The 26,894-nt window shown below is 62.2% G+C and overlaps 2 protein-coding genes across 10 annotated transcripts; one reads left to right on the forward strand and one right to left on the reverse strand.

Annotated features, from left to right (window-relative positions):
• Positions 1 to 124: 124 nt before the first annotated feature.
• On the forward strand, positions 125 to 16,430 carry KCNH3 (potassium voltage-gated channel subfamily H member 3). 3 transcript variants are annotated; one of them, XM_041736656.1, is made up of 16 exons: positions 125 to 334; positions 1,774 to 2,007; positions 2,464 to 2,598; positions 3,423 to 3,556; positions 3,991 to 4,234; positions 4,607 to 4,764; positions 4,849 to 5,056; positions 8,137 to 8,247; positions 8,581 to 8,859; positions 9,058 to 9,257; positions 9,475 to 9,724; positions 13,227 to 13,444; positions 13,977 to 14,308; positions 14,629 to 14,735; positions 15,297 to 15,373; positions 15,471 to 16,430. In XM_041736656.1, the coding sequence occupies exons 1-16, from the start codon at positions 259 to 261 to the stop codon at positions 16,065 to 16,067; spliced, it is 3,360 nt and encodes a 1,119-aa protein (XP_041592590.1). In that variant the 5' UTR covers positions 125 to 258; the 3' UTR covers positions 16,068 to 16,430. The 3 variants fall into 3 exon arrangements, with proteins under 3 accessions (XP_041592590.1, XP_041592591.1, XP_041592592.1); XM_041736658.1 differs by having other exon boundaries at positions 258 to 334; positions 1,778 to 2,007; XM_041736657.1 differs by lacking the exon at positions 8,137 to 8,247 and having other exon boundaries at positions 126 to 334.
• MCRS1 (microspherule protein 1) lies at positions 16,421 to 25,520 on the reverse strand. Of its 7 annotated transcripts, none has more exons than XM_041736660.1 (16): positions 25,034 to 25,231; positions 24,453 to 24,716; positions 23,766 to 24,217; positions 23,437 to 23,575; positions 22,950 to 23,088; positions 22,204 to 22,362; positions 21,949 to 22,058; positions 20,934 to 21,042; positions 20,553 to 20,691; positions 18,403 to 18,478; positions 18,058 to 18,086; positions 17,852 to 17,944; positions 17,614 to 17,696; positions 17,364 to 17,451; positions 16,981 to 17,108; positions 16,421 to 16,856 (listed from the first exon to the last, which is right to left on the reverse strand). In XM_041736660.1, the coding sequence occupies exons 3-16, from the start codon at positions 23,812 to 23,814 to the stop codon at positions 16,770 to 16,772; spliced, it is 1,428 nt and encodes a 475-aa protein (XP_041592594.1). In that variant the 5' UTR covers positions 23,815 to 24,217; positions 24,453 to 24,716; positions 25,034 to 25,231; the 3' UTR covers positions 16,421 to 16,769. The 7 variants fall into 7 exon arrangements, with proteins under 7 accessions (XP_041592594.1, XP_041592599.1, XP_041592595.1 ...); XM_041736665.1 differs by having other exon boundaries at positions 24,024 to 24,217; positions 25,034 to 25,229; XM_041736661.1 differs by having other exon boundaries at positions 24,098 to 24,217; positions 25,034 to 25,228.
• Between the last annotated feature and the right edge of the window lie 1,374 nt (positions 25,521 to 26,894).

Consider the following 26,894-nt stretch of genomic DNA (forward strand, 5'->3'; position numbering starts at 1 on the left):
GAGCGCGGCGGGCGGCGGGCGGCGAGCGGGGCCGGGGCTCGTGGGCGGCCGCGCGCCATGCTCGGGGCCCCGACGGCGGGGACGCCCCCTCGCGCGCCGGCGGCCGGCCCGGCCTGCGAACCCGGGCGGGGCTCCGGCGCCCGACGGCCGCGCTAGGGGGCGCGGGGCCCGGCGGGGGGCGGCCGAGCAGGGCGCCCTCCCCCGGCGCGGAGCCCCCGCGCCCCGGAGGGATGGGGCGGGAGGCCGCGGGCGCCTAAGATGCCGGCCATGCGGGGACTCCTGGCGCCGCAGAACACCTTCCTGGACACCATCGCCACGCGCTTCGACGGCACGCGTGAGTCCCACGTCCGCCCCGCCGCCCCAGCAGCCGCCCCAGCAGCCCCCCTCGCCGGGCCCTCCGCGCCCCCGTGCGCCCCTCCCTCCGCAGCGGCCCCGCTTGCGGGCGGCACCGCCGGCTCCTTCCAGGCGCCGCTTCTCCAGAGGGTCAGGGTCGGCCGTGCCCCAGGGTGGGCGAAAGGGCCAGAGCCTGCGGGTCGGGGTCGGGCCGGGAGGGCGAGGGGAGGGCGCGGCCCCCGACCGGGAGCCTAACTCACCGCATCCCGGTCCGGCGCCGGCCCGCAGGGGAGCGGCGGGGGGGGGCGCAGAGGGGCGGCGCTCAGGGGCACCCGGACACCCGGGGTCCCAAGACACCTAGAGGAGGGCGGTTTGCCCGGGAGCTAGAGCAGGCGGGCTCAGGGGCACCGTTAGCCCAGGCTCCCCTCCGCGCCCGAGCCCCAGCCCAGGCCCCCAGAGCCCCCCAGACCCCCAAGGGCAGGCTTGGGGCACTCCCACCAAGACTGGGGAAGTTTGGAGCAGGTGACCGGAGCTCCTGGCTGCGGGCCGCAGGGCTCCCAACACCCGGAAAGTGGTGAAAACCCCCTCCCGCCTGCGCCTCCCTCACACTCACCCCCAGTGGGGCTTCCCAGCTCTCCGCCTGTGGTCCTCCATGGTCTTGCAGTTCCTGGTGGGGGGTGGGAGCCCATCACTGAGCAACCCCCCCACGCGCGCACACACACACGCACGCACACGCACGCACACTGGCTTCTCCATCTGCTTTGCCCTGGGCTTGGCTCCTGCAGCCTGCTGATTCAGTGCCCCCCACTCCCCAATACATTCCTGGCTCCAGGCTGTGCTGTTCAGCTACCATTCTTACACCCCCATTCTCCATCACACTCACTGATTCCTGAGCCAGGTCAGGCAGCCGGGTTCGAACAGGGAGTGCAGAATGGATGGTGGCCTGGACCGCCTCCCACCCAGGTGGGTCCCAGTGAGAGGGGCCAGACGGCCAACCTGGGCACCTAGCTGGGGAGTGCACCAGGCAGAGGGAGGAGGAGGGCTGAGGCTGCGTCGGGCTGGTCGTGCGCAGTCCTCCCTTGGGCATCGCCCCGCCTGCCCCTTCCCCCAGGCTGCTCTGGACACCGTCCAGAGGGCACAGTTCCCACACGGGGCCGCACTCACCAACCTCAGGACTCACGTGTGTTGACTCCTGAATGCACACATGCACACGCTGCTAGGAGGGGCTCTCGCGGGGCTGGTACACAGGTGACACACTGATTCCTGTTATAAATAGCGCCTGCCCTGACCTCCAGGCTGGGACACACACGCACACGCACATGCACGGGGTTCTTGGGCTCTGCGACTCCCTCCCTTTGGTTGCAGGCATTTAGAAGAGGAGGGGTGGTAGACCGAGTGCCCCTTCCCCCCAGGCCGCCTCTGAGAGGTGCTCTCTTGCAGACAGTAACTTCGTGCTGGGCAACGCCCAGGTGGCGGGGCTCTTCCCCGTGGTCTACTGCTCTGATGGCTTCTGCGACCTCACGGGTTTCTCCCGGGCCGAGGTCATGCAGCGGGGCTGCGCCTGCTCCTTCCTCTATGGGCCAGACACCAGTGAGCTTGTCCGCCAACAGATCCGCAAGGCCCTGGATGAGCACAAGGAGTTCAAGGCTGAGCTGATCCTGTACCGGAAGAGCGGTGAGGGGCCACCTGGCCAGACCGGCTCACTTCTGAGGTCTCACCCAGCCTGGCACCCACTCCATCTGCTGCCCCTGTGCTCCATCCCCATCGTCTCTGCCCTCCCCCCCATTTCCTTCTCCACCCCAGCCACTGCCCCTGGCTTCTCTCTCCCATCCTCACCTCAGCCTCAGCCTCTCCCCAATTTCCGATCTTGGGTTTCTCACCCAAGCAGAAAAGTGTCTTGGCCTCAGCAGGACAGATCCGTGAACACACGTGTCTGATGGTCCTCTCTGCCCTCCTTTGCCCTCCCCCGCCCTGTTCCATCAAGCCCTGTCCTAGATGGAGCCAGGCTGCTGCCCACCTCCCAGTAAAGCCCTGATCCCGCTTGTGTCTTGGCCAGGGGTGGTACGGGACCTCTGTCACCTTGGGCAAGGTGGAGAATAGGAGCTGGGCTGAGTCTGTCTTTGTGCCCAGGGCTCCCGTTCTGGTGTCTCCTGGATGTGATACCCATAAAGAATGAGAAAGGGGAGGTGGCCCTCTTCCTGGTCTCTCACAAGGACATCACTGACACCAAGAACCGAGGGGGCCCTGACAACTGGAAGGAGAGAGGTGGGTGCCTTGGGGCTGTTGATTTAGCTGCTGTGGCTGGCCTGTACCGCAGGCCTGGGTGGGGCCTTGGCACCCAGTCTGAGCTTGGGGGTCCCCCCGCCCCCTTGCATCCATTGACTCCTGCTTTGCTGGGTGAGAGGCTTATGCTGCTCTCATTTCCATTTGCCCAGGTATGGGAAGCTTGTTTCCAAATAGACTAGTTGAGACAGAGTTGGAGATCTAAAGTCATCTTTACTAAGAAACTGAAAGCAGCCGCATTCCACTAGTGCTGTGGAGTACCATTTCCTGCCCTTAGTGGGGCTGAGCGCAGATCCACCTGGTTCCTTTCCCTCCCACAGACCTGACTTGCAGCCCTGGCCAAAGCCTGCTTGTAGTCCCTGCGGCCCTCCCCCTCCTGCATCCTCCCAGGGCTAGCGGAGGCTTTTGACCAGCCCAGAAAGCTGTTATCAGAAGCTGGCTTTGCCGCTGGGGGTGCTGGGGGTACGCTCCATTCCCTGCTCCCCACCCCCAGCCCTGGGAACCACTCTCCACTCCCCACTCAGGCGTTTCCCTGGGAAGATCCTTTGCTGCCTCTGCCTTGATCCAGACCTCCTGCCCCTGGAAGCGCATTCGGAGGAGTGTCTAGAAGCACCCCCAGGACTGCCCATTGCTGGGGCTGGCAAGTGCCTCTAGAAATGAGGGTCCTGGAGCCCCAACTCTAAACAGACCAACTGGTCAATGAGTCAGGGCAGCCCATGGGCCAGCAACTGGTATCCTTCACCCAAGATCCTGACTGGGGTATGTGGGCACTCCCCCCCTCATCCTCATGGGCCCCTCTTTTGCAGGGGGTGGCCGGCGCCGATATGGCCAGGGAGGATCCAAAAGCTTCAATGCCAACCGGCGGCGGAGCCGGGCTGTGCTCTACCACCTGTCCGGGCACCTGCAGAAGCAGCCCAAGGGCAAGCACAAGCTCAATAAGGTGGATTGTGCACAAGGGTGTGTGTTTGGGGGGCAGGGTAGGGGCAAAGCTGAGGAGATGGAGGGGGAGAACTAAGCCCACCCTAGAGGGTGTCCAGGGGACCACCCACGCCCCACCAGCACTGTGGGGGTCATGACTGAAGGAGGGAAACTCAGATGCCTCATCCATCAGTCTTGGCCCTGGTGTCAGATGAGCCTTGGATCACTGTCGGCCCCTCCCCCAAGCAGGGGGGCCACCTCAGCTAAGTCTGTGCCCCCCCCCCCTCCTCAGTCTTCTGCTCTATAACGTGGGGACTCTAGGGCCTATGGCAGAGGTTGCTTGGAGTCTGCAGGGAGAGGAAGGAAGTGGATGCCTGTCCCAGACCCTGTCCAAACTCAGCCTCTGCCACTTTCCTGTCCTCCCTGGCTGGACCCGCCCTGCCCTGCCTCACTCAGGGGGTGTTTGGGGAGAAGCCAAACTTGCCTGAGTACAAAGTAGCCGCCATCCGAAAGTCACCTTTCATCCTGCTGCACTGTGGGGCACTGAGGGCCACTTGGGACGGCTTCATCCTGCTCGCCACCCTCTACGTGGCCGTCACCGTGCCCTACAGTGTGTGTGTGAGCACGGCCCGGGAGCCCAGCGCAGCCCGCAGTGCCCCCAGCATCTGTGACCTGGCCGTGGAGGTCCTCTTCATTCTTGGTACGTGTGCCCTGGGCCCCCCACCCCACCCTATGCCAGGCCCCCCTTGGGCCATAGTCCACGTGGCTTCCTGTGCCTCTGACAGTGTCCCCCATGCCCTTCTCCCGTCTATGACCCCGTGGGCTTTGAAATCAAACCTACGTTCCAAACGTGCCTCTACTGCTGATGGGTTCTATGACCCTGAGCTGATTATAGCTTCTCCCAGCCTCAGTTTCTCCCTCCATCAAATAGGCAAGACAACACCCACCCTTTAGAGTTCTATGGTAGGGGGAAGCTGGTAGGGGGCCCAGGACACTGTCAGACACTGAGCAGGTGCCCAGTGAAGCGGCTCCTCCTCGCCCCCATGCTGAGTCCCACCCCGCCTTCCTGCAGACATCGTGCTGAATTTCCGCACCACGTTCGTGTCCAAGTCGGGGCAGGTGGTGTTTGCCCCCAAGTCCATTTGCCTCCACTACGTCACCACCTGGTTCCTGCTGGATGTCATTGCGGCGCTGCCCTTTGACCTGCTACATGCCTTCAAGGTCAATGTGGTCAGTGTGGCTGGGCTGGGTGGGCTTCCGGACAGAGTGGGGGCGGCCGGCCCTGGGGTGACCTCCCCGTCTCCCCCACCTCAGTACTTTGGGGCCCACCTGCTGAAGACGGTGCGGCTGCTGCGGCTGCTCCGCCTGCTCCCGCGGCTGGACCGCTACTCGCAGTACAGCGCCGTGGTGCTCACCCTGCTCATGGCCGTGTTCGCCTTGCTCGCCCACTGGGTGGCCTGTGTCTGGTTCTACATCGGCCAGCGGGAGATTGAGAGCAGCGCCTCCGAGCTGCCCGAGATCGGTACTGGAGGCTCCGGGGGGCTGGGGCGCGTGCGCAAATGTGCCGGAGGAGTGCTGCTCCTGGGGTGTGGGTGCGTCGGGGCAACGAGAGTCCACGTGCGTGTGTGTGAGCTGATGCAAGGAGTCAGTCAGTGTGTGTGCAGGTCTGCCTCTGCGTGTGTATCTGGGGCATCCGGGCACGTGGGCGTGTGTTAGTGAGGAGAATGCGGCGGCTGGTGTGTGTGTGTGCGCACATGCGTGCGTGCACCCGCAGGAGTGCGACAGAGCTACCGCCTTGAGGCAGACCTGTTCTTTAGCGGCAGGCGTAGTGGTGAAGGCGGGTGGGCTGCCCAGGGGCGTCCTGCCCACCCATCGAGGCCTCCTCACCGCGTTCAGGCCCCCGCCCAGCTGGGAGCACGCCCCAGGAGGAGGCCCTGCGGGGCCTCCGGGCACCTGCATGCCTGCTGCTCGGCCCCCACCCACCCTCTCGGACTCCCGTGCCCACACCTTGCCCGCTGAGGCGCGTCCCTCCCAGCGGCTTCTCCGCGCTCCCCAGGCCTAAACCAGCCTTCCTCCGTGCCCGCAGGTCTTCACCTCTACTCCCCGCTCCACTCTCCTCCCACTCACATCTTAACTCCTGGCAGGAAGGCTCCCACCCCCACCTCTCCACCCAGAATGGCAGCTGGCAGGTCACAGGGAAACTTTGGGGGCCAAACCCTCATCTCCTCGATGTCCCGTGGCTCCTGAGCCCGCTCACCACGCTCCACTGAACCTCCCGACTTCTCTGTCCTGAGCAAGGCCACCCTCGCCGGCCTCCTCGCCCTGGCCGTGCTCTTCCCCTCCCCTTGTCCCCTGTGGTCGCACTGGTGCCACTGTGCCCATCTCAGCTGCCGTCTTTCCCCTAACTCCAAGCCTGTTCCAATTCTTCTTACCCTGAGCCTCCCAAACCGAACACACCTTCTTCCTCCCAAGCCCTCCAGCCTTCTGGTGGCTTCCCCACCGGCCTGGAGTGCCTGTTCTCATCAGTGGGCAACAGGCCAGCTGCTGAGCTGGCCTCACAGAACCATCTGCTCCTTGGTGGGATCATCAGAGGTGCAGGTGGGCCTTAGAAATGTGCTCTGATCTGTTCCCAGGGCCGAGGAGGCTCCTGCAAATCATCTCTCCCTCCCCAAGCCCATGGAGACTGGTGTGTGGCCCAGAGGCCCACTTGGGTATTCCCCAAAGCTCTAGTTGCTGAGCACGTAGAACTGGAATGCTCCAGGCAGTGTCAGCTCCTTGGCACCTGCCCTTCCCAGAGGGAGGCTGTGGTGGAGGCGGCTCTGGGGTCACATGGCCACCCAGCAAACAGTCAGTGAGCTGGGAGATAGTGGTGCTGTATGGCCCTGATCCCAAAATGGGCTGAGACACACCAAATCCCCGGGTCAGTTTGCTCCCAGACAGGATCCAGATGCTCCGAGTCATGCATCCAGGTGGCTCCTGTGGTTCTGACCACCTTACAGGGGCCGCTCGGCTGACAGGAAGAGTACCTTTGGCTCCCGGAGGGGCTCTGAGTCCCACCATGGAGAACATGGGCGAGTGGAGGCAGGCTGCTTTGCGGATACACATGTTCATTCTTGCACCCTTGAACCCTAAGCTTCTGAGAGGTTTCATTCTATGTGGGGCTGATACTAGCTCACATTAGGGGACTTTCCAAGTCCATCATATCATCACCTACTCCTTTCTCCAGAGAAACTACTCCCCAGCGAGGTCAGAGGCACACCTAGACCTGCCAGCGTCCAGCTCCGGAGGGATGTCTGGAGGAGGAGTGGCGCCCCCTCCTGGTCCAGCTCTGGCGGGAGGCGCCTTCCCCTGGCTTCCTTGCCTTGGTTCTGCTGCTCCTCTGGCCATAGTGTGGACGGAGTCCTGTCCCCTGATTCCCATGAGCCCAGTGGAGATGGGCTAGATTTTCAAATGTGCTAAATACTGAGGGTGATCACTTGACATTTCTCAGTATGAAAGCCACAGGCCTCCAGAACAGCCTCCCCACACCACCAGCTCCAGGAGCTGCCCATGTCCCCGCGCTAAGACAGGCCAGGCCTCTCTGCCACCTTCCCCGTCATTCTCCAGCTTCTCACCCCTGGCTCCCCACCCTCCTTTCCTGGCAACTGAATAGCGGCTGAAGAGTTTTGCACACTCCATGCAGCCTCACAGGACACCCTGAGTTACAAGGGTGGGTCCTCACCTTGGCTCAGGCCTTAACACATCTTCCCGAATTCCTTGGCCGAGAGTTTGACGCCCCCGGTGTGAACCCCACATTCTAGCTAAGCGGAGCTATTGGCCTGCACTTGTCTCCATCCCTAGGGTTGGCCCAGTATGGCCTTTCCCTAAATCAGGACCAAGCTTCTCTCAGTTTCTTTGAATCAAAACTCTACCCATCCTCTGAGACGAAGCAACAATGTCCCCTCTTCCGGGAAGCCCTCTAGCCCTAACCCACAGCACTTGGGTTTGAGCCCCATCAAATGGCACATACTTGTGGGATTGCTGAATGAATGGGTCTGGGGTGAGGAGGGGTGTGGAGATGGTGGGAGCAGTGCGTGTAAGGTGTTCGGGAGAGTGTGGAGCAGGGAGCTGAGTGGTCCAGGTGGGAGGGGCGGTGCCCGCAGAGGGGAGTTCCACTGCAGCCTGGGATCCTGAGCCCCCTCTGCACTTGGCCTCTGTGCCTCCGCTCTAGACGGGCCCTCCCTCTCTTGCTCCTCCTGACTCCCAGCTCTGCCGGGACCCCTGGGACCCCTGTGGACCCCAGGATCCCCCATCCAACACCCGAGAGTTCCCACAACCTTCCAGCTAGGCCCAGAGTGACTCTGAGTAGCCACGGCTCCCGCGAGAGCCCAGTACACAGCCCCACTTCCTGCCAAGGCCAGGCCAGAGGACGTGGGATTGACGGCGAGGCTGGCACACTCCCCACTTGGGCCCGTGTCCGCATGTGTGCTCCGGAGCCTCTGCATGTGCACAGGTGCCTGCCTGTCTGTGGCCTTTGAGTGTGCTCACACGTGTGCTTGTGTTCGCCTCTCCCACCTGCGTGTCCGAGTGCAAGCACCTGTGTGCCCTTGTCTCTCTCCCAAGTGCGCGCAGGCTTTTTCCGTGTGAGTGGCTGTGGCTGTGCACCTGTGAATGTGCTCACACGTGTGTGTCCTCATCCTCTCAACTGTGCGGAGCACGTCTGTGGCCCTGATGGTGCGTATGCTCGCGTCCACGTTGCGTGCTTGAGAACTCGTACGTGGGGTCAGGGGGTTTGTGTGGTTGTGGGGAGGAGTGGGGGTGAAGGGCTTTCTGGAGCAGGTGAGAGCAAGGGTGAGAGGAGTGTGGGTGCGCAGGGTAGGGGAGCTGGGCCCCAGCTGGGCCCGGGGTTCGTGCCGGCCACGGGGCAGGGGGCGCGATGCCTGCTCCGGGCCCCAACACACCCCAGCTGGGGAGGTGACAGCTCGCTGGCGCTGGTCTCCAGGGCCGGGGCCCGGGGGTGGATCCGCCTCGGCACCCCCGCCCTGCTCAGGCGCGCCCCCTCCGCAGGCTGGCTGCAGGAGCTGGCCCGCCGCCTGGAGACCCCCTACTACCTGGTGGGCCGCGGCCCCGCGGGCAACAGCTCGGGCCAGAAGGACAACTGCAGCGGCGCGGCCGGGGAGGCCAACGGGACGGGCCTGGAGCTCCTGGGCGGCCCGTCGCTGCGCAGCGCCTACATCACGTCCCTCTACTTCGCGCTCAGCAGCCTCACCAGCGTGGGCTTCGGCAACGTGTCCGCCAACACGGACACCGAGAAGATCTTCTCCATCTGCACCATGCTCATCGGCGGTGAGGCCGCGCCCCGCGCTCCCCCAGGGCCCGAGGCCCTTCCGAGGGGCTCCTCTGCTTTGGGGGGACCAAGGAACAGCACGAGGGCCAGGGGAGCCACCGGGCGTAGGACTCGAGGCCACGCGGCGGGCAGGCCAGACGCGCCCTGCGTGGTGTCAGGCCGGCCCGGAGGTGACCCCCTCTCGCCACCCTCCCCAGCCCTGATGCACGCGGTGGTGTTTGGGAACGTGACGGCCATCATCCAGCGCATGTACGCCCGCCGCTTTCTGTACCACAGCCGCACCCGGGACCTGCGCGACTACATCCGCATCCACCGCATCCCCAAGCCCCTCAAGCAGCGCATGCTCGAGTACTTCCAGGCCACCTGGGCCGTGAACAACGGCATCGACACCGCCGAGGTGCGCGGCCCGGGCGCCTTGCGGCAGGGGCAGAGGGTGGCCTCGGCCGCCGGGACGGCAGTGCGGGGCGGGGGTTGGCCAGGGGCTGCGGGGAGGAAAGGCCGAGGCTCGGGGAGGGGCAGGCGGCCGCCCCTCGCTGACTTGCCCCGCGTGGCCTGGACCCCCACGGCCCCCTGGCGCCCGGGGCGCAGCCACTGAGCTCCCCGCGCGCCCGCAGCTGCTGCAGAGCCTCCCCGACGAGCTGCGCGCCGACATCGCCATGCACCTGCACAAGGAGGTCCTGCAGCTGCCTCTGTTCGAGGCGGCGAGCCGCGGCTGCCTGCGGGCGCTCTCCCTGGCCCTGCGGCCCGCCTTCTGCACCCCCGGCGAGTACCTCATCCACCAGGGGGACGCTCTCCAGGCCCTCTACTTCGTCTGCTCCGGCTCCATGGAGGTGCTCAAGGGCGGCACTGTCCTTGCCATCCTAGGTTTGTGAGGGCGGGAGAGGAGGCAGAGCCCGGTGGGAGGCGGGTGGAGCCAGGGCCCCATCAGCAGAAACCGGAGAGCGGCTGTGGGCAAGGCCTCCTGGGGGGGAACAGCCAGTGTGGACTGGGGAGCCCTGGGCAGAGCTCAGAGCAGCCCCAGTGACCACCGGTGGGAACGCAGGGAGGGGGAACTATCCTCAGGTGTTCAAGCCTCCCGGAGTGAGCTCAGGACCACCATAGGACGGGGTGGGGGGTGGGGTCAGCGCTTTCTGGAAAATCAGATGCAGAGGATGGCAGTGCTGGAGAGTGCACTCAGGCAGGGCTGCCAAGGGGCGGTGAGGCCTATGCTTATGGGGCACCTTCACCCGCTCCGGGGTGAGGGCCGTTGTGCCTTCCTGGTCGCAGAGCAGGCCCGGGGCCCCAGTGGGTGATGGCAGGGCTCAGACTCTGCCTATATACTTCCCTTCTTGGCAAAAGAAGGAGGTGGAGATGGTCAAGGAAGAAAAGCTTGCAGTTATGGAATGGACGTCCCAACAGTGCTGGTCCCAAGAGTGTCACAGCAGGGCTGGCCCTTAGGTCATACAAAGCTCACAAAACCCATGACAGAGGTATTGGTGTTGTGCCTGTTTCACATGGAAGGAATGGAAGGTTTGGAGAGGTTCATGAATTGGTAGGAGGGGTTGGAACCTAGTCCGCCAACCCTAAACCTCAGGCCTCATTCACGGTGCCCTCAGGTGCGTTGCTGCACGGAGAGCCAGCTGTGTCCGAAGCAAGGGCATGACTTCAGGGTGGCGGGACACAGACACGGGGCTTTGGGAAATGGCTGCGGGGCTCCACAGCTGGGGGAGGCTGTCAGCACTGACCCCCTCGGGTGGGAACTACTTGGGAGGGCCCCGCCTGGGGGATGGAAGGGAGGTGAATCCTCGAGGGCTCGTAGACTCACTGTTGAGCCGGCTGACACCTGGAGGGGCTGAGGCTCTCATCAAGCTGGAGAATTTTTTTTTTTCAAAGATCTTATCCATTTATTCATGAGACACACACAGAGAGAGGCAGAGACCCAGGCAGAGAGAGAAGCAGGCTCCCTGCAGGGAGCCCGATGTGGGACTCCATCCCGGGTCTCCAGGGTCACACCCGGGGCTGAAGGTGGAGCTAAACCGCTGAGCCACCCGGGCTGCCCAAGCTGGAGAATTAAGACCAGACGCCCAGGGATCCCTGGGTGGCGCAGCGGTTTGGCGCCTGCCTTTGGCCCAGGGCGCGATCCTGGAGACCCGGGATCGAATCCCACGTCGGGCTCCCGGTGCATGGAGCCTGCTTCTCCCTCTGCCTGTGTCTCTGCCTGTCTCTCTCTCTCTCTGTGTGTGTGTGTGTGTGTAGACGCCCAGCAGCTTCTGTGCGTCCCTCCCCTCTCCCTTGAGGAGGGTGATCACCCAACAGGAAAAAGAAGTACCGTCAAGGGGGTCTTGGAGGTAGGGGAGGCCGGAGGCTGTCACACCTTGCTCTTCTGGGAGTTTGGTTTCCGGACCAAGATGCCTTTTATGCCAGGACTCTGAGCAAACGGAATTACGGCCGCTCATATATGCCAGGCGGCCCTTGAGAAAGGAGGGAGAACTGGAGAGATTCGGAAGGGCAAACAGACTTTGACGATCGCAGACTGGTCAAGACTGTCGAGCGGATTATTAAACAGATGGTTTTCAGCTCAGAGCCGAGGAAGCGGTGCGGCTGGGAGCTGGCACTGGTCCTGCAAGAACATCTCCTCACTAATGCCAGGCGCCAGGTTGCAGAGTAATCATGTTCACAATGAAGACGGAGCCTCAAGAACGTCCACCGCCTGCGCCTCAGGCCTTTGCCTCACTGCGTGTCCCCAGCACCAGAACGTTGCCCCCTTTGATCCATCCTGTCCCTGCCCATATGTTCCCGATGGACTGTTGCCGCTGTTGCCTTGACGGCTCTTCTGGATGCTCTGAGTGCCTGGTGACCCCTGGCTGGTTTTCTGCTTCGCCTTCACCCCGCGCCCAGCTGCCTCCCTCGCTGAACACCCGGGGGCTTCCCGCCTACTGAGCCAAGGAGGCGGAGGCGAGGCCTGCATGTGGGTTCTGGCCCTGACCTCCCTGTGTGGGCAGCAGCTAAGCGGGCACCGCCGGCCGTGGGGGGAGGCGGCAGGAGAGACGCGAGCCGGTGTCGGTGCCAGGAAGACCTGAGGGGGTGGAGAGCTGAGCTGGAGCCCCCCCCCGCCCCCCGACGGCAGTCTCTGGTCGGAGACCAGTGGCATGGAGCTCTGTTAGCGGTCTTGGCCTGTTGCGCGATTGTCTCACCTTTTGGGTGATGACACACACGAGGAGAGCTCATTCATCGGATGAGCACATGGAGATCCAAACACCTCTAAGAAGGAACCAGAAGGATGGGCCTCAAACCAAGAAATATGATTTAACAGCGATGCCTTCTACACTCAAGTTTGAGCAAAAGTCCATGAACGTTGAGAGGAGGCTGCTAAGCTCAGGCCTGCTGGCAGCGGGAGGCAGCCCACGCTGGGGGTGGCACTGATCCGTCTCTTGCCTTGAGGGTTGAGGAAAGGCCGTCCAGTCTTGTGCATCCTGGCGTGGGCTGCGCTGACTTGGGAGGGCAGCGCGTGCTCTGCCCCACTGCCGACAGCCTGCCACCCCGGGTGGGAACCATCTGCCGGGGACTCTGAGCCAGAGGGCGGAGGAGGAGAGGAACTTCGATTGGTCGCCTCTGCCAGGCACTTCACCTGCACCGACTCATTTAACCCTGACTGGAGACACCCCAGTCCATCCACATTTTCTTCCTACAATTTCACATCTCGGAGACTGGGATGCAGGTTCTGATGCCATTTTACAATGCTGTCAGCCAGGTGGCGGTCTCAGCTGGGTGGTGGGAAAACCCTCCATGGACACCTTCTGGTAAGATCCAGAGAGCACCACCACTCAGTTCAGTACTAGACCTGTCATAGAAGCCTCAGGGCTGAGGGAGGTGAAGTAATGCGGCTGCCTGACATCCCTGTGCCTCGCGGGGCACTAACCTGCTGGATCCTGGACGAGTCCCACCTGAATCACCTGCGCGGGTTGAAAAACATCAGATTGTGGGGTCTCCTGTAGATATAATGATTCCGTGGGTAGAGATGGGGCCTGGAATCTGGTTTAACTTTCGCAAGGGGTTTGGATCTACAGGCAACCTTAGAACCCTGAGAATTGGGGACTCATTTGTCTCAGAGCTAAAATTTAAATGCGTCCAGCGCAGTGGCTTTGATCCCGGGTGTGCTTCACTGCAGGCCTGAGGAGCCAGAGGCAGGCCTGAGGAGCCAGAGGCAGGCAGCAGGGATCGGCCCGGGGGCGGGGGTGGGGTGGGGGGGGGTGGTGGTGGTGCCTGGGCCCCTCTGCTCCTCTCTGTGGGGCCCAAGCCCCCCCCGCCCCCCCCCCGCTGAGCTCGCAGGGGGGTGCTGAGGGGCAGGGCTCGCTGACCTCTGCTGACCTCTGCTTCTGCTTCCCAGGGAAGGGTGATCTGATTGGCTGTGAGCTGCCCCGGCGAGAGCAGGTGGTCAAGGCCAATGCCGATGTAAAGGGGCTGACCTACTGCGTCCTACAATGTCTACAGCTGGCTGGGCTGCACGAGAGCCTTGCATTGTACCCCGAGTTTGCCCCACGCTTCAGCCGGGGCCTCCGAGGGGAGCTCAGCTACAACTTGGGCGCCGGTGGAGGCCCCGCAGAGGTGAGGGCACTGGGAACGTGTGCACAGGGGACTGGGGTTCGGGAGGCACTGCGTGGGCCCCCACACGTCATGGGGGGACGTGCCCGTCCTGCCCCTGCGCAGCCACCCGTGCTCCACCGGCCCTCCCGGCCCTGCTCCTCCAGGCCGCCTCTCGAGAGCCCTGGGGCCTCCCTGGTTTCTACCCCACGAGTGAGGACTGCTCTGAGGGGCTTTGACTTTTCCTGGCTCATCTTCCTAACCCCAAAGCAGCTTTTAGCAGGCGTTCTCCTGGGGAGCTCGGCTAGCCTGAGGGACTGAGCCCAGGGGTGGGGTACCCATGCTCGGCTCGAATTCTGACAGGCAGCAACCTCCATCAGGGCTTGGTGGCTGTGCGGTGGCAGCAGAAAAACAGCCCCCCTCCAGCCTCTTCCTCGGAGGGGGGAGATACTGGGCATCCAGGGAGCTCCTCCTGGGGAGACGGGGGCGGGGTGGGGCAGGGAGTGGGGCACAGGAGGGGCTACCCATGCCGCCCCTCTGGCCCCACCGTCCCCAGGCGGACACCAGCTCCCTGAGTGGCGACAACACCCTTATGTCCACGCTGGAGGAGAAAGAGACGGACGGGGAGCAGGGCCCCACGGCCTCCCCCGCCCCGGCTGACGAGCCTTCCAGCCCCCTGCTGTCCCCCGGCTGCACCTCCTCCTCCTCAGCTGCCAAGCTGCTGTCCCCACGCCGGACAGCACCCCGTCCCAGGCTGAGGGGCCGAGGACGGCCGGGCAGGGCAGGGGCTTCGCAGGCTGAGGCCGGCCCCTCTGTTCACCCTCGGAGCTTAGAGGGGCTGCAGCTGCCCTCCGTGCCATGGAACGTGCCCCCGGATCTGAGCCCCAGGTAAGCAGGCCCTGGGCCTCGGTACGCCGTGGCAGAGATGGTGGTGATGGGGCCAGGGCCCATCCCTGCCTCCTCTGGGAAGCCCTCTTGGACTCCACCTTCCTGTGGCCCGCAGCCCCCCACCTGGTGCCTGGCCCTTCCCTGCTCAGAATTCTGCTGTGTCCTGTTGGATCCTTAGCAGAACCGCAAGCCCCTAGGGAAAGGGACCAAGCGTTACCCGGGCCCGGAGCTCCAGGCTGCAGGGGCTGCTGTGTGTGGGCACCGGGGCCGGCAGCGGCCACCGGTGGACTGATCTGCTGCCCTGGCACCTGTGTCCACAGGGTAGTAGACGGCATCGAGGACGGCTGTGGCTCCGACCAGCCCAAGTTCTCCTTCCGCGTGGGGCAGTCTGGCCCGGAGTGCAGCAGCAGCCCCTCCCCTGGACCAGGTAGGGGGGCCTGGGGACAGGCTGGCAAGGCACATGCCCCCTCGCCCTCCTCAACCTACAGGTCGGGCAGTACAGTTTGGTGGTGAAGCCCAGTGCACTGGTGCTAGGCAGGCCGGGGCTCAGCTCCATGCACTGGGCTCCGCGGCAGCGCGACCTTGCACCCGTCCCGGCTTTGGGCCTCGGGGCTGTAATGCGGGGGCTGCGTGTGTTAAATAGGATAAAGGCTCCAAGACCCTGGGGAGGACAGGGGCTGTGGGGGAAGCAGGGTTGCAAGTGGGCCCCGGCCAGGTCATGCAGCCCACGCAATCCCTGGAGCCGCCCACGCAGCCCCTGGAGCGACAGGGTAAGGGGCTCCCGGGAGTGGTCACGTGTCTGGGGGGTGGGCAGGAGCAGCTCCCCAAGGGGAAGGTGAGGGCTGCATCCCTGGGTCCCCGGGCCCGGAGAGCAGAATGCCGCTGGGGCAAGGCTGGAGCGGCCGTGGTGGGCAGCAGGGTCAGAGGCCCGGACCCCGCGCCATCTCCTCTGCCAGTGCCGCCTGTAACCCCATCCTACTGTTCACAGAGAATGGCCTGCTCGCCGTCCCCCTCAGGCCTGGTGAGGCAAGGAACGTGGACATGCTGGACAAGCTGCGGCAGGCGGTGGGTGAGGGGCAGGGTGGGGCGGGGGCGGGCGCTGCTGTCTGGGAGCTCCAGACTCCTCTGACGTCATTCTTTCTTCCTACCTCGCTCCCCAAAGGTGACAGAGCTGTCTGAGCAGGTGCTGCAGATGCGCGAGGGCCTGCAGTCGCTTCGCCAGGCTGTGCAGCAAGTCCTGGCACCCCACGGGGAGGGCCCTTGCCCTCGGGCCGCAGGGGAGGGGCCGTGCCTAGCCAGCGCCTCTGGGCTCCTACAGCCTCTGTGTGTGGACACTGGGACATCCTCCTACTGCCTGCAGCCCCCAGCTGGCTCTGTCTTGAGTGGGACCTGGCCCCACCCTCGTCCAGAGCCCCCTCCCCTCGTGGCCCCTTGGCCCTGGGGCCCCCCAGCATCTCAGAGCTCCCCATGGCCTCGAGCCACAGCTTTCTGGACCTCCACCTCGGACTCTGAGCCCCCGGGCTCGGGCGAACTCGGCCCCGAGCCCAGCACCCCTGGCTCACCGCCTCCTGAGGAAGGGGCTCGGACTGGGCCCCCGGAACCCGTGAACCAGGCCGAGGCTGCTAGTACCGGAGAGCCCCCACCAGGGGCCGGGGGCCTGGCCTTGCCCTGGGAACCCCACAGCCTGGAGATGGTGCTTATCGGCTGCCATGGCTCTGGCACAGTCCAGTGGACCCAGGAAGAGGGCACAGGGGTCTGACCGCCAGCCCCAGAACTCAGTGTTGCCAGACCTGCTGCCAGCGGCTGCTCCGCCTGAACCCGGGGCGGAGGAAGCACGGCGGCCATCCCCGGGACTCCGTGCTGCCTCCGGCTCAGGGCAGGGAGCGGAGAATTAAAGAGGGCCCGGCCCCTGACTCCGGGTGGCCTGGAGCCTCAGGGGCAGGCCCCAGGCTGGGAATCTTCGTACCCCTCAGCCTCTTCCTCTGACCCTCTCTCCCTCTGCAGGATGGGGGGACAGAGGCCTGAGGCCAGGAGGGACCCTGCCATCCCCTGCATGTGCCCCTGTCTCCCCAGTCCCATTTTTTATATTAAAAAAAGATAAATAAAATGAGCTACTTTGGAACTTGGTGCTTTTTATTTACAAAAGAAAAATAATAAAGGTAAAGTCTGAAGCTAATCAGCTGGAGACGAAAGGGCAAAGGTGGGAACCCGAGGGAAGAGGAGGGCGGCCTGCAGAGAGAGGAGGGGAGGGGCTCTGGCTCTAAGGAAGCTGGAGGGTTCCAGCCTCCAGGGGCTTCCCAGGACCAGCCCTGCCCTACCAGAGGCTCAGATCAGTGGGCCCGCAGTTGGGTTTCCTCCTGCCTACTATGGTTTTTCCAGGAGCCTGAGTTCCAGCTCTAAGGGGCTGGAATGGCAGGGGAAACTGAGGCCACAGAGAGCACATGGGTCCTGCCACCACCCCTCACTGTGGCGTGATCTTGGCAGCCTCGGCCCGAATAAGGGCAATGAGGTCCTGGTTGATGAGGAAGACGAATCTCAGGCTGGCAATCTACGATTGGGAGAGAAGGGTGGCTCGAGGACAGAGGTGGAATGGGGGGGGGGGGCCAGGCCCGCATACCGGCTCCCTGCACTCCTGGTCTCCTCCCAACCTCTCCTCCTCCCTCTGAGCTCACCTCCACCACGGAATTGTTGCTGAGGCGCCACTTGGAGCCACACAGTACTGGCCGTCCATCGATGTAGATGGGCCGCCGACCCTCATTGGCAATGAAGAAATCACCATTATTTTTCAGCTTAATGACACCTGCGGGGATGGAGAGGCAAAGGCGGATGAGGGGACAGGGAAGGCCAGGAGAGGGCCTTAAGTCCCCACGCGCACTGCTTCCCAGGGACAGGCTAGAAGGCACCCGGGACTCCCAACTTAGCAATCTTGAAATGCCAGTGGCTCAGCCCCAGCTCAGCCCCAGCGCTGGATGAGGGTTCCCATGGAGACCAAGCCACAGGGCTGGAGGGCTGGAGAGGCTGGGAGGGACACCCCCACACTGCCTCCTGCTGGTACCTTGCTTCCGGGAGATCTTCCAGGCCGGACCCTCCAGAGACAGGTCCACATCAATCTGGTTATCCTTGGTTGCTCTGCCCAGGGTGATCTGGGGAAATGGGGCAGGTGAGGGCTGGGCCCTGAGGAATGGGTCTACACAGGCCAGGGAAAGATGAGAAATCAGGGAGCAGACACAGAAAGGCGAGCGGGGTCAAGACCGGCATGACAGAGGAGGGTAACCTGTGGCAGCAGGTGGCGGGGCCCGCCTTACCTCTCGGGAGCGCATTAGGTACCGCACCATGCGGCCCCGCAGCACTGCCAGCGTCTGGTTGTCGAAGTCAGGAGAGCTCATACCTGTGCGAAGAGTGGCTTGCGTCAGGGACAGCCCACTCCTTAGGGCCACAGGGCAGAAGGCAGGGAGCCGGGGGCTGGGAGATGAGGGTGCACCCAGCTGGGCCAGCAGGGGTCTCGGGGTGGGGTGAAGGGAGCTGAAGCCTGGCCCTCCTCACCTGTGATGCTGTCTACCAGCACCTGCCACTTATGCAGCTCCTGTTCCAGTTGTCGGATCTCTCGTTTCTGGCGCCGGTCGGCCACTGTCAGCTCTGGGGTGAGGTGGGTGGTAAGGAGGGACACTCTGAGGCCACGGGCACCTTGTACTGGTCCTCTGTGCTAGCAGGAGCTTCTACCCCCAACAGCCCCACCGGGATACACTCACCATGCTCCAGAACCTCATCCCGCATGTCCCTGTGGGGGAGAAGGACGTGTCAGGATCCACTTCCTGCTCACCTGCCATGACCATCAGGTGCTACTCGGCTCACTAAGGTGTCCCTGAGTCCCTCGGCTGAGGAAGCCAAGACGCTGCTCCTCTGCTGGACTAGCCTCCTTTCCCTGAGTGGTGGTGGGGACCCTCATCAAGGAGACCAGGGGACAAGCGGAGCATGAGGCTGAGTGTGCACTGGGCTCAGCTCCCCGCCGCAGAAGGTAGGGCCGGGTGGCCTGGAGAGCTCTGTCCCCGGGACACACTCCACTCTGCACCCTGCCTGTGACCTCAGCCACTCACTTGAGCTTACTGTCATCGATCAGGTCCTCTGCGTCGGAAAAGTTGAGCACTTGGTCCCCCTTGGGCAGCGGCTGCACTGAACAAAGGACGGAGAGATGGTCAGCGCCGCTGCCCCCACTCCACCCTCTGTGGCAAGGGGACTGAACTCAGGGGCCAACTTGGGAGACCGGGCCACACGCGCACGGTTCTGTGCTGAGATCAACAGGTAACAGAGCACGTGCCCGACTGGGCAGCAAGCTAATGTGACACAAAGCAGTCCTGATATCAGCTAAGGGCAGAGGTGATTCTAGAAAAAAAGGGAATTAAAGTTGACCTTTTGTGTGTGCTTTTCAGCGTGCGAAGCTCTCACGTAGCCGTGAACTTAGGAGGGAAGGCCCTGCGGCTAGGCCCCTGCCCGAGGCAGCTCCAGGAAGGAGGGCTACACCACGGCCCTCAGGTTTAGGACAGACCCAGGATTTGAGCCCCGCTTTCCCAATTCCAAATCCAAAATGCTTCTCTCTCACATCATATACTCCCCGACCTTTTTGGCCACACTCAGCAAGAGGCGGCGGGGGCACATGCCAGTCAAGCCCCACTTAGGGTGAGCCAGAAGAGAGCTGCCATGCCTCCCGCCAGCATTTTTCAAGCTGTGGGTTAATGATATCTTAAAGGTCACAAAACCAGTTTTCATTTGTTTCACAAATACGAAATGGGGTAGAGTATCAGAGTCCGTCAAGTACATTGAAGATAAATAGTTGCACGAATGGTTTTCAGTTTTCTTTCTGGTCCAACTATAAAGAGATTGGCCCCCAAACTCAGATCAACTGCCTCCTGGCCAGCGGTTCCCAGCCTGCGGTGTCGCGTGGTGGCAGCGCCCACTAGCTGGTGGCCTCAGAACTGCCGGCTGAGCAGTGTCCACACGGGTGGGGAGTCTTCACTGCCTCCCAGGGAAGTGACGGAGGCTGCACAGGAGCCACAAATGCTACCCTCCCCTCAACTGCGAAGTCAGACTGTGGGAGACAAGGGACTGGGGTGGTCACCCCCCCCCCCGGGGCTCCATCCCCACCACAGCTGCCTAAAACCCCACTACACCTGCTTGGGAGCTAAGCAGCATGTAGGGATCCCAGCACTGTGCGGCCAAGGAGGCCAAGGAGAAATCAAATGCCCCAGAGAAGACTCCCGGAGAGAAAAACTGAATCTCTAAGTTGTACAAAGTAACTTTCAAAGAAGCTAGCTACAGCAGCAAAAATAGACTTTAGCCAGCAGCGTTCACGCTCTCCGTGGGGATTCAGGGACACCAGAGCCTGAGGCAGAAGCAGAAATCTGGAAGTGGCAGGAGTGGAGAGAGCTGCTCACTAAATTCAGAAATCCTCAGGAGAAAAAGGTGGGGCCCTCCCTGACAAGATTCCTGAAAATCCTCTTGCAGGAGTATCTTTTCATAACCAGGAGCAGCAGGGCCAGGGAGTAGGTGGAGGGCACAGGCACAGCCTCATTTCTAGAACCGCGGGAACAACCCTGGAGACGCTGACAGACGGCACTGTCCAGAAGTGAGAGCAGAGCGTCCATGCTACAACGTACAAGGAAAGACTGAACCCAAGTCCGAAACAGAACAAGGAGCTGCACGTGGTTTAGCGGCTGACCTTCCCGGTACCCGTCGTTAGGAGTGCGAGCCTAACAGGAGCAGAAGGCCTGGGCATGAAAGGCTTTCTGGACGGCGCCAAAGGAACGAGGAGGATTATGGGGAGGGGAGACGGGCAGAAAGACTTAGAAAAAGTACCTTCTCTAGGGTAGTAGCATCTCTAGGGAAGGAAACAGGGAAGGGTAAGCAGCGAAGGGGACTTTCACATTTTACTCGTGTTTCAGTGTGATTCGTGGAGAACATGCCACTAACATACGTGACGGTGTGCTAGGTCAACAACGACAAAAATAGGAAGTGGGAGACAAGTCTCTCATTTAGACTTTTTGCTCAGGATCCCAAGCAAGGCTACCCTGACCATGCTGCTATTGTTCCAGCCACTGGCCTTCCTTCTGGAAGGCAGTGGTTTCCCTGCAGAGAGAGGTACAAGACACCGGGGGCCTCGGAAGGATCCACTACTGGCACCCGAGGGCAGCCGAGCCCAGACAACCTCACACACGCGCGCATCACTCCGCCAGCTCCCAGCGCCAGTTACCTGTCTGGTCCTCCAGCAGGTAATACTGCTTCATGAGCTGCCAGTGGGCCTGCAAGGCCTTGGCAGTACGGGCCAGGTAGAAGGCATCGGGGTGTCTGTGCAGCAGGTCCTGGAACGTCTCCAAGGTGGGCTGGCTGGTCTGGAGGGCAAGACTGTTCTCAGCACCTGGGTGTTCTCGTTCTCATCTCTGCCATACCCGCCCCCCCACCCCCACCCCAACCCACTAGCTGCTGGATGAAGAGGGAGTCGGTCTTGGCTCTTCCTGAGGACCCCATCCACAAAGGCGCCTGCAGATATACGAGCAACCGCAGGGCATGTCTCCAGGCGACGGGGCCTCCCTGTGTCAGGGGTCTTCCCAGTGGTCAGGCCCCTCAGCCTTACCGATCCCACTTTGCTCAGCAGCTGTTCCTCAGCCTTGCTAAACAAGGCCTTGCTCTGGATGGCGGCAATGGCTTCTGGGTGCAGCTGTCTCATGGCTTGGCAGGCCAGCCTGGGGGGACAGTGAGAAAGAGAGCAGGGTTAACAGGAGGGTGTCAAGCCATCTGGGGTTCCTGCAGGCCTTTGAGATCCAGAACTAGAGACCAGGCCCTTGAGAGAAAGGCTCAAGGCTCAGCACAGCACCTGTGGCCTCACGGGTTTGTTGAAAGCATAACACAGGCAAACTCAGCCAAACCGAGTGTCCGGTGTCTGCTCCCTTGAAGAGACTCAAAGGCACAGGCCCCTGAGGCCAGTCCTGAGGGAGATCCTGAGACAAGCTGCTGCTCCTCCAAGACCTTCTCTTAGCTTGGCCAAAGCTGCCACCCACTGCCCACCACACCCTCTTTCCAAAGTTGAGCCCTGCCCACCTCCTGGCCTGTCAGGGCCGTGGCTACGCTTAAATGGTGCTAGGGAGTAAAAGCCAGGTGCTAGGCTTGCAATCAACTCTGATGATGGTAAGCGAGGTGGCTGAGGAGGAAGTGTGTGCCGCACGGGTGCACAGGTTCACTTGCAATCCAAGCCTTTTAGGGGCCCTCCTGTTCTTTTGTTCCAACTCCTTCTTGTGGAGGAAGAAATCACGGGAGGTCAGTGTGGAAAGGCTGGGAAGTGATCTGCCCCAAATCACAGCGCACACAGTGGTGGAACCAGGGCTCCCGCTCATTCGGGTGTTCTCTCCTAAGCTACTTCTTCAGCTTCCAGATCCCCTTGCTTTGGCATCAGGCCAGGGCTAGCAGGGTTGGCAGCAGGGAGAAGCTTCCCTCTCCAGCCTGGCTGGTTTCAATACCATCCCAGACGATGCAAGGTCCCAAGAGTCCTGCCTCCCAGGCCCCTCCCTTGGGTCCTTGTAGAGTCCTGTCTGTTCCAGGAGCCAAATTCTGGTTCCCAGTACCTTCCCGCTGCTGGAGCCAGCCCCACTCACTTGGAGATGACAGGATCGTAGAGCAGGGCGTACCAGCGCTCCTGAACCTCCCGAAGGGTGAAGCGGCAGCTGAACTTCACGCCCAGATGGACAGATGTCAGGTCGTTGGTCTGCAAGGCCCAGATGGGTTGGCCTCAGCCTCAGAGCCTGGAAGAAGCCTTCCCTTGCTACCCCCGGGTGCGGGGCTATTTTGGCGCTGGGGACTGCAGGCTGGGCAGAGGAAGGGGATGTGCAGCCCAGGCCAAGAAGCACTACCTGCAGCACAGCATTGACAAGCAGGAGGTCATCCGCAGGCTTCCAGCGGCCCAAATCCTTGGTCACCTGAAGTGGCTGTTTGCTCTTCTTCACACGCTTGGTGAGTCCAGGCGTTGGGGCTGGGCTGGGTGGCACAGGAGTGCTAGGGGCCTTGGACACCTGGGCAGGGGACAGGAAGAGAATGAGCTCCAAGCTGGCAGCGGGGCAGCTCGGGCTTCAGGCCTGGAGCTTTCCATACTGTGTGTGGCAGCCCCAGGCTCCCCGACCGTAAGCAACATGGGCAGGAGCTCAGCTTTCTAGTCCCCACCCGCTCAGAGCATTTCTACATGGTCCATGACCTTATGGGGTCTCCTCTTTGCTGGTAGCACCTTCAACTCCAGGGTGGAGGGCAGGTGGGGAGGATACCAGGAAACCACTCTGACTGATACGGTGTCTAGGGCCAGAGCAATGCCACCTGGGGGGTTATTTTTACACCCAGCAATGCTGGGAACAGGCTGTCTGCTCCCAGAATAGATGCACGCTCCATGCCTCCCACACAGAATGTGATACAGGACGCACTGACAGGGTGTGTGTGTGTGAGGGGAGCAGCAAGAAGAGATGGGTTCCCAGGAGGGAGGCAGCTGAGGTTGGGGCTGGGGCCCCCGGATTTTCTCACAAGCCTCTCCTGCAGGGCTCCTGCCAGCTGGCAAAGGTGGTGGGGAAATACAAAATCTGGCCCCAGCCCCCCACATCTCATAATCTCTCACCTTCTTCTTTTCACTGGAGGAAGGTTCACTCCCTGAACAGCGCCCTGGCTCCACCCCACTGGCCCCCTTTGCCCGGGTAGAGGACTTAGCCAGGCTGCTCTCCACCAGCTCATCGTCAAACTTCTTCCTCTTGATGAATCTGTGGAGAGTCCTGCCCAGTGAGCATCCCTTGCCCCTTCCCCCGTACCCACTCATACACACCCAGGCTCTGAAACAGAGCAGGTTCCTGGCTCCAGCGCAGTGGATGAGGCCTGAACTGTGCGCTCCAGCCCTCTGAGATGACAGGGTACCGCGCCACAAAGAGTTCATGTCAAAGACCTAGTATCTCCCTCCCCTGCCCACGTCCCACAGAGAGGGGCTTGGCAGGAAAAGCAAAAAGCTCTACCCACACTTAGGCCCCAGAAGGGCTCAGCCACTGCCAACAGTGGCAAAGGTGTGCAGCATCCAATGCCCTTGCCCGGTCCCTGGCCCCCTGAACCCTTACTACCTGGAGGAGCTTCTCCGTTTAGGGATGGTGCCCAAGGCCTGAGAGGAAGCCCGCTTCTGCCCTGCCAGCGACTCCTCATCCTCTGAGCGGCTGGCAGTGCCGGAGGCCATCAGAGATGAATCTAGCAGCCCCTGAGAATCTAGAAAAAGAGAACTGGTGAACTCAGGTCTCCTAAGTGCCTCACAGAGCCTTGAGCCTCTGAACACAGGACCCCCCCTCTGCCCACCCCCACCGCCTGCCAGCCCTCCTGGCCCTTCCCTTGCTTTCTTGACATTTGAGGTTTTAAGGTGGGAGTTCCTTGGCCATCCAGATCCCATCTGGGCTCAGACCTGGCCCAGACCTTCCACGCTGGGCAGTTCTCCCGGTGCCACGTGTCATGTCGTGCAGCACATGGTGCTCAGGTCAGACTGGTGATGCCGACACACCGGGCTCTGGGCATAACTGCTCCCTCTGCCATCAAAATGCAGCCATGCCAAAGAGCGGCAGCTCAACAGCAAGTCAGTCAATTGTGGCCTCTGCCGAGAGGTACGTGGGTGGTGCTGGCCCAGGGGGAGGTGGCAATGCCCAGCCAGGACGAAAAGACATACGTGCCAGGCACGGGGTGGAATCAGCAGATGCTTGGCGCCTGAGCGTTTGGGGAGCTGGCCCGGCCTCATACTACCTTTGTCCATCCTCTTACAGTCCCAAAGCCACTGGTTCCAAACCACAGGGCTAGGAGGAAGGGTCCCACAGGCTCATCCAAGGATTCTGACCAGGTGAGCTTAGAGGCTGAGAGGAGATTCTGCAAAGGAGAAATGAGGCTCCCTGACGCACAGGTTTCCAACGGGCCAGCCTCACCTCCTTATACTGGAGCAGCTCCCCCAGGATCCCATTAAGGTAGGGGAAGACACAAGGAAAAGAGACACAAGGCTCTATCCTGCAAATGTGACGCTGATAAACCAACAGCTTTCTAAAGGTCACCAGCATCTCTGAGAATATCAAAGTGGTGCACTCCAGAAAAATGTACGAACACGTACCATTTTAGGGGGTCCACGGACCTCTAGGATTCTACTCAAGAGTCGCTAGGTGAAGGGCTTCAGCTATAAACCAGCGCGAAACAAGGGATTACTGGCTCACTTCTTATCGTCGCCGCCCACTCAGTTCAGTAGCACCTCCCCTGCCCTCCCAAGCCCCAGCGGGGAAACGAGACAGAATTCCAATCAGTCCATCCCTCCCTCTCCGCCCCCCGCCCCCATTTTGCAGCTTTGGCTCAAGATTTAGTAGGTGGTACCGCGTGGAAGCTGGAAAAAAAAAAAAAAAAACGCGGTTGGGGGTCGGAGCGAGTATCACCTGCCCTGGGGCGCCTGCTCCTGTCCTAACCCCGGGAGGACTGGGGCTCCGGGCACTCCCCGGGCGAGCTCGCGGGCCGCGCCCCTTGAGGCCAGGGCGGCGCTCCGCACAGCCTTCCGGCCCTGCCCCAGCGCTCCCGGCGCGCCGCGCCGTGGGATACGGCTGGGTGTCCGCACACCTGGGGAGCAGGTGAGGGCCTCGCTCCGCGCGCTGAGGCTAGCTCTGCGCCCCGTCCTCCCCCCGCCCTCGCTCTCCCCCAGGTGCACACCCGAGGCGGGGCATTAGTGCAGGTCTGTTTCTGGAGCTCGGGGCGAGAGTGGGGACGTCAGCCCTGCAACTCAAAAAGCAAACCACCGGGCACACCCCGATGCTCTCGGTTTAAGCCCCCACGGGGCGGGTGGCGAGGGACAGAGAGCGACTCCCAGGCCAAGTCTCACCCCACCTTCGGCTTGCCACCTTTGCGCATGCGTAACATCTCGGACCAGATTCTGGGCCGGGCCGGCCCACGCATGCGCAGATTTTCGGGGCGCTACCGGGGCGGGGCCCCAAACACTGTGTGCGTGTGGGGGGGTCTTCCCCCGCGGCACCCTGGAAAACCCCACGTCGCCCCAAACTCTGCCCCGAACCCTCAGAAGCGAAGCGCGAAGTCTCACCATTCCTAGGCTGCCAGCTCCAACAATTTCTCCGCGGCGACGGCAGCAGCCGCAGGGCCAAACCCGGCTTCCGCGAGGCACATCTACTTCCGGGTCTGCGAGCTAGGGGCGGCGCGATCCCTTCCGGTTCGGCCCCGGGACGTGACGAGGGGGCGTGGCTACCGGAGGGACGGGACCGGAGGACCGATTTTGCTAAGAGCCGAAAGTAAAGGTTTTTCCCAGTCGGGACAACGCAGGGGAGACGTCGGGGCTGGGAGGCCCCAGAGAGGTGAAGTCGTCTGGGGAGAGCGGCTAAAGGGAACGGCGAGACCTGGAGCGGGCCAGGCCGAGGGCGGGCTCGGGGTGGGGGTGGGCCTAGGCCTCGATTTCGGGGTCTGAATTCCCACGGGGCGTAGGAGTCCTTGGTCGTTCAGGGGCGATTGTGCGTTGTTTGATTCCGCCGGCGGCTTTAGGGAAGCTGCGCTGTGTCGGGCCCCGTGCTAGGCACAGCGCGGGAGACGACGTGGGGCGCGCTCCGGCCGGAGAGGTCTGGGCACCGGATGGAGGGCGGCGGGGGCCCGGCTCCTGGAAGGCGGAGGCCCGGAGGAAGGCGCGGCGCCCCGCGTCCGCCAGATCCCACCAGGGCTGCTGGAGGCCGGGGCGGACCCCGGTGGGTGAGAGAGACGTGCAGAGGAGCATGCCCTGGACAGAAGCTTGGGACGGCAGAGCAAGCCTACAGGGAAAGTCTGCGGGTGGGAAGCCAAACGGACCTCTAAAAGGAGGGTTTCTGTTTTACGTTTCCTCGGGAGGCCACAAAAGTGTAGCAGCTGCCAAGAATCCTATGGCAGCTCAGCATGAGGAAAATCCCAGTTCCCAAGCTGTCCAGCAGTTAGGGCCGTCCTTTCCAGGGAGGGGTCAACCACAGGTCGCCTGGACATTGCCAGCGGATGCAAGTGTCAGATGAGAGGCTGGTCCTTCTGGTCCTGACAGTGTGTGATGACCCTCTGCATCAAAAGTCCTCCCCCCCCCCCTTTTACTGGCCTGGGACCTCACTTAATGACCCACACACACACCTCATCTATGGCCTGGGATCTTACTTATTGACCCACACACACCCCTCATCTACTGGCCTGGGACCTTACTTAATGACCCCCACACACACCTCATCTACTGGCCTGGGACCTTAATGAGTAATAACCTATTTTGTCTCCCCTGAAAGACAAGTTTTCTGATAAGTGTGTGGACTAGATGAGATATTGTATGGTATCTATACTAGATGAGAGTAATTGGGGGGGTGGCTCTAAGGAGAGGGCAGTTGAGCCGAGAATCAACAGTTGACAGGTCAGTCATGTAAAGAGCTGGAGTGTAAGGATCTAGTAAGAGGGGACAGCATAGCTGCAAAGCAGAAATGAATTTGGTGAATAGGAGGATCAGGAAGGAGCCCAGTATGGCTAGAGAAGGACAATCAAGAAAAAGAGGGAAGGAGACGAGAACAGA

This window comes from Vulpes lagopus, chromosome 21 (assembly GCF_018345385.1).
Source record: "Vulpes lagopus strain Blue_001 chromosome 21, ASM1834538v1, whole genome shotgun sequence".
NCBI lineage: Eukaryota > Metazoa > Chordata > Mammalia > Carnivora > Canidae > Vulpes > Vulpes lagopus.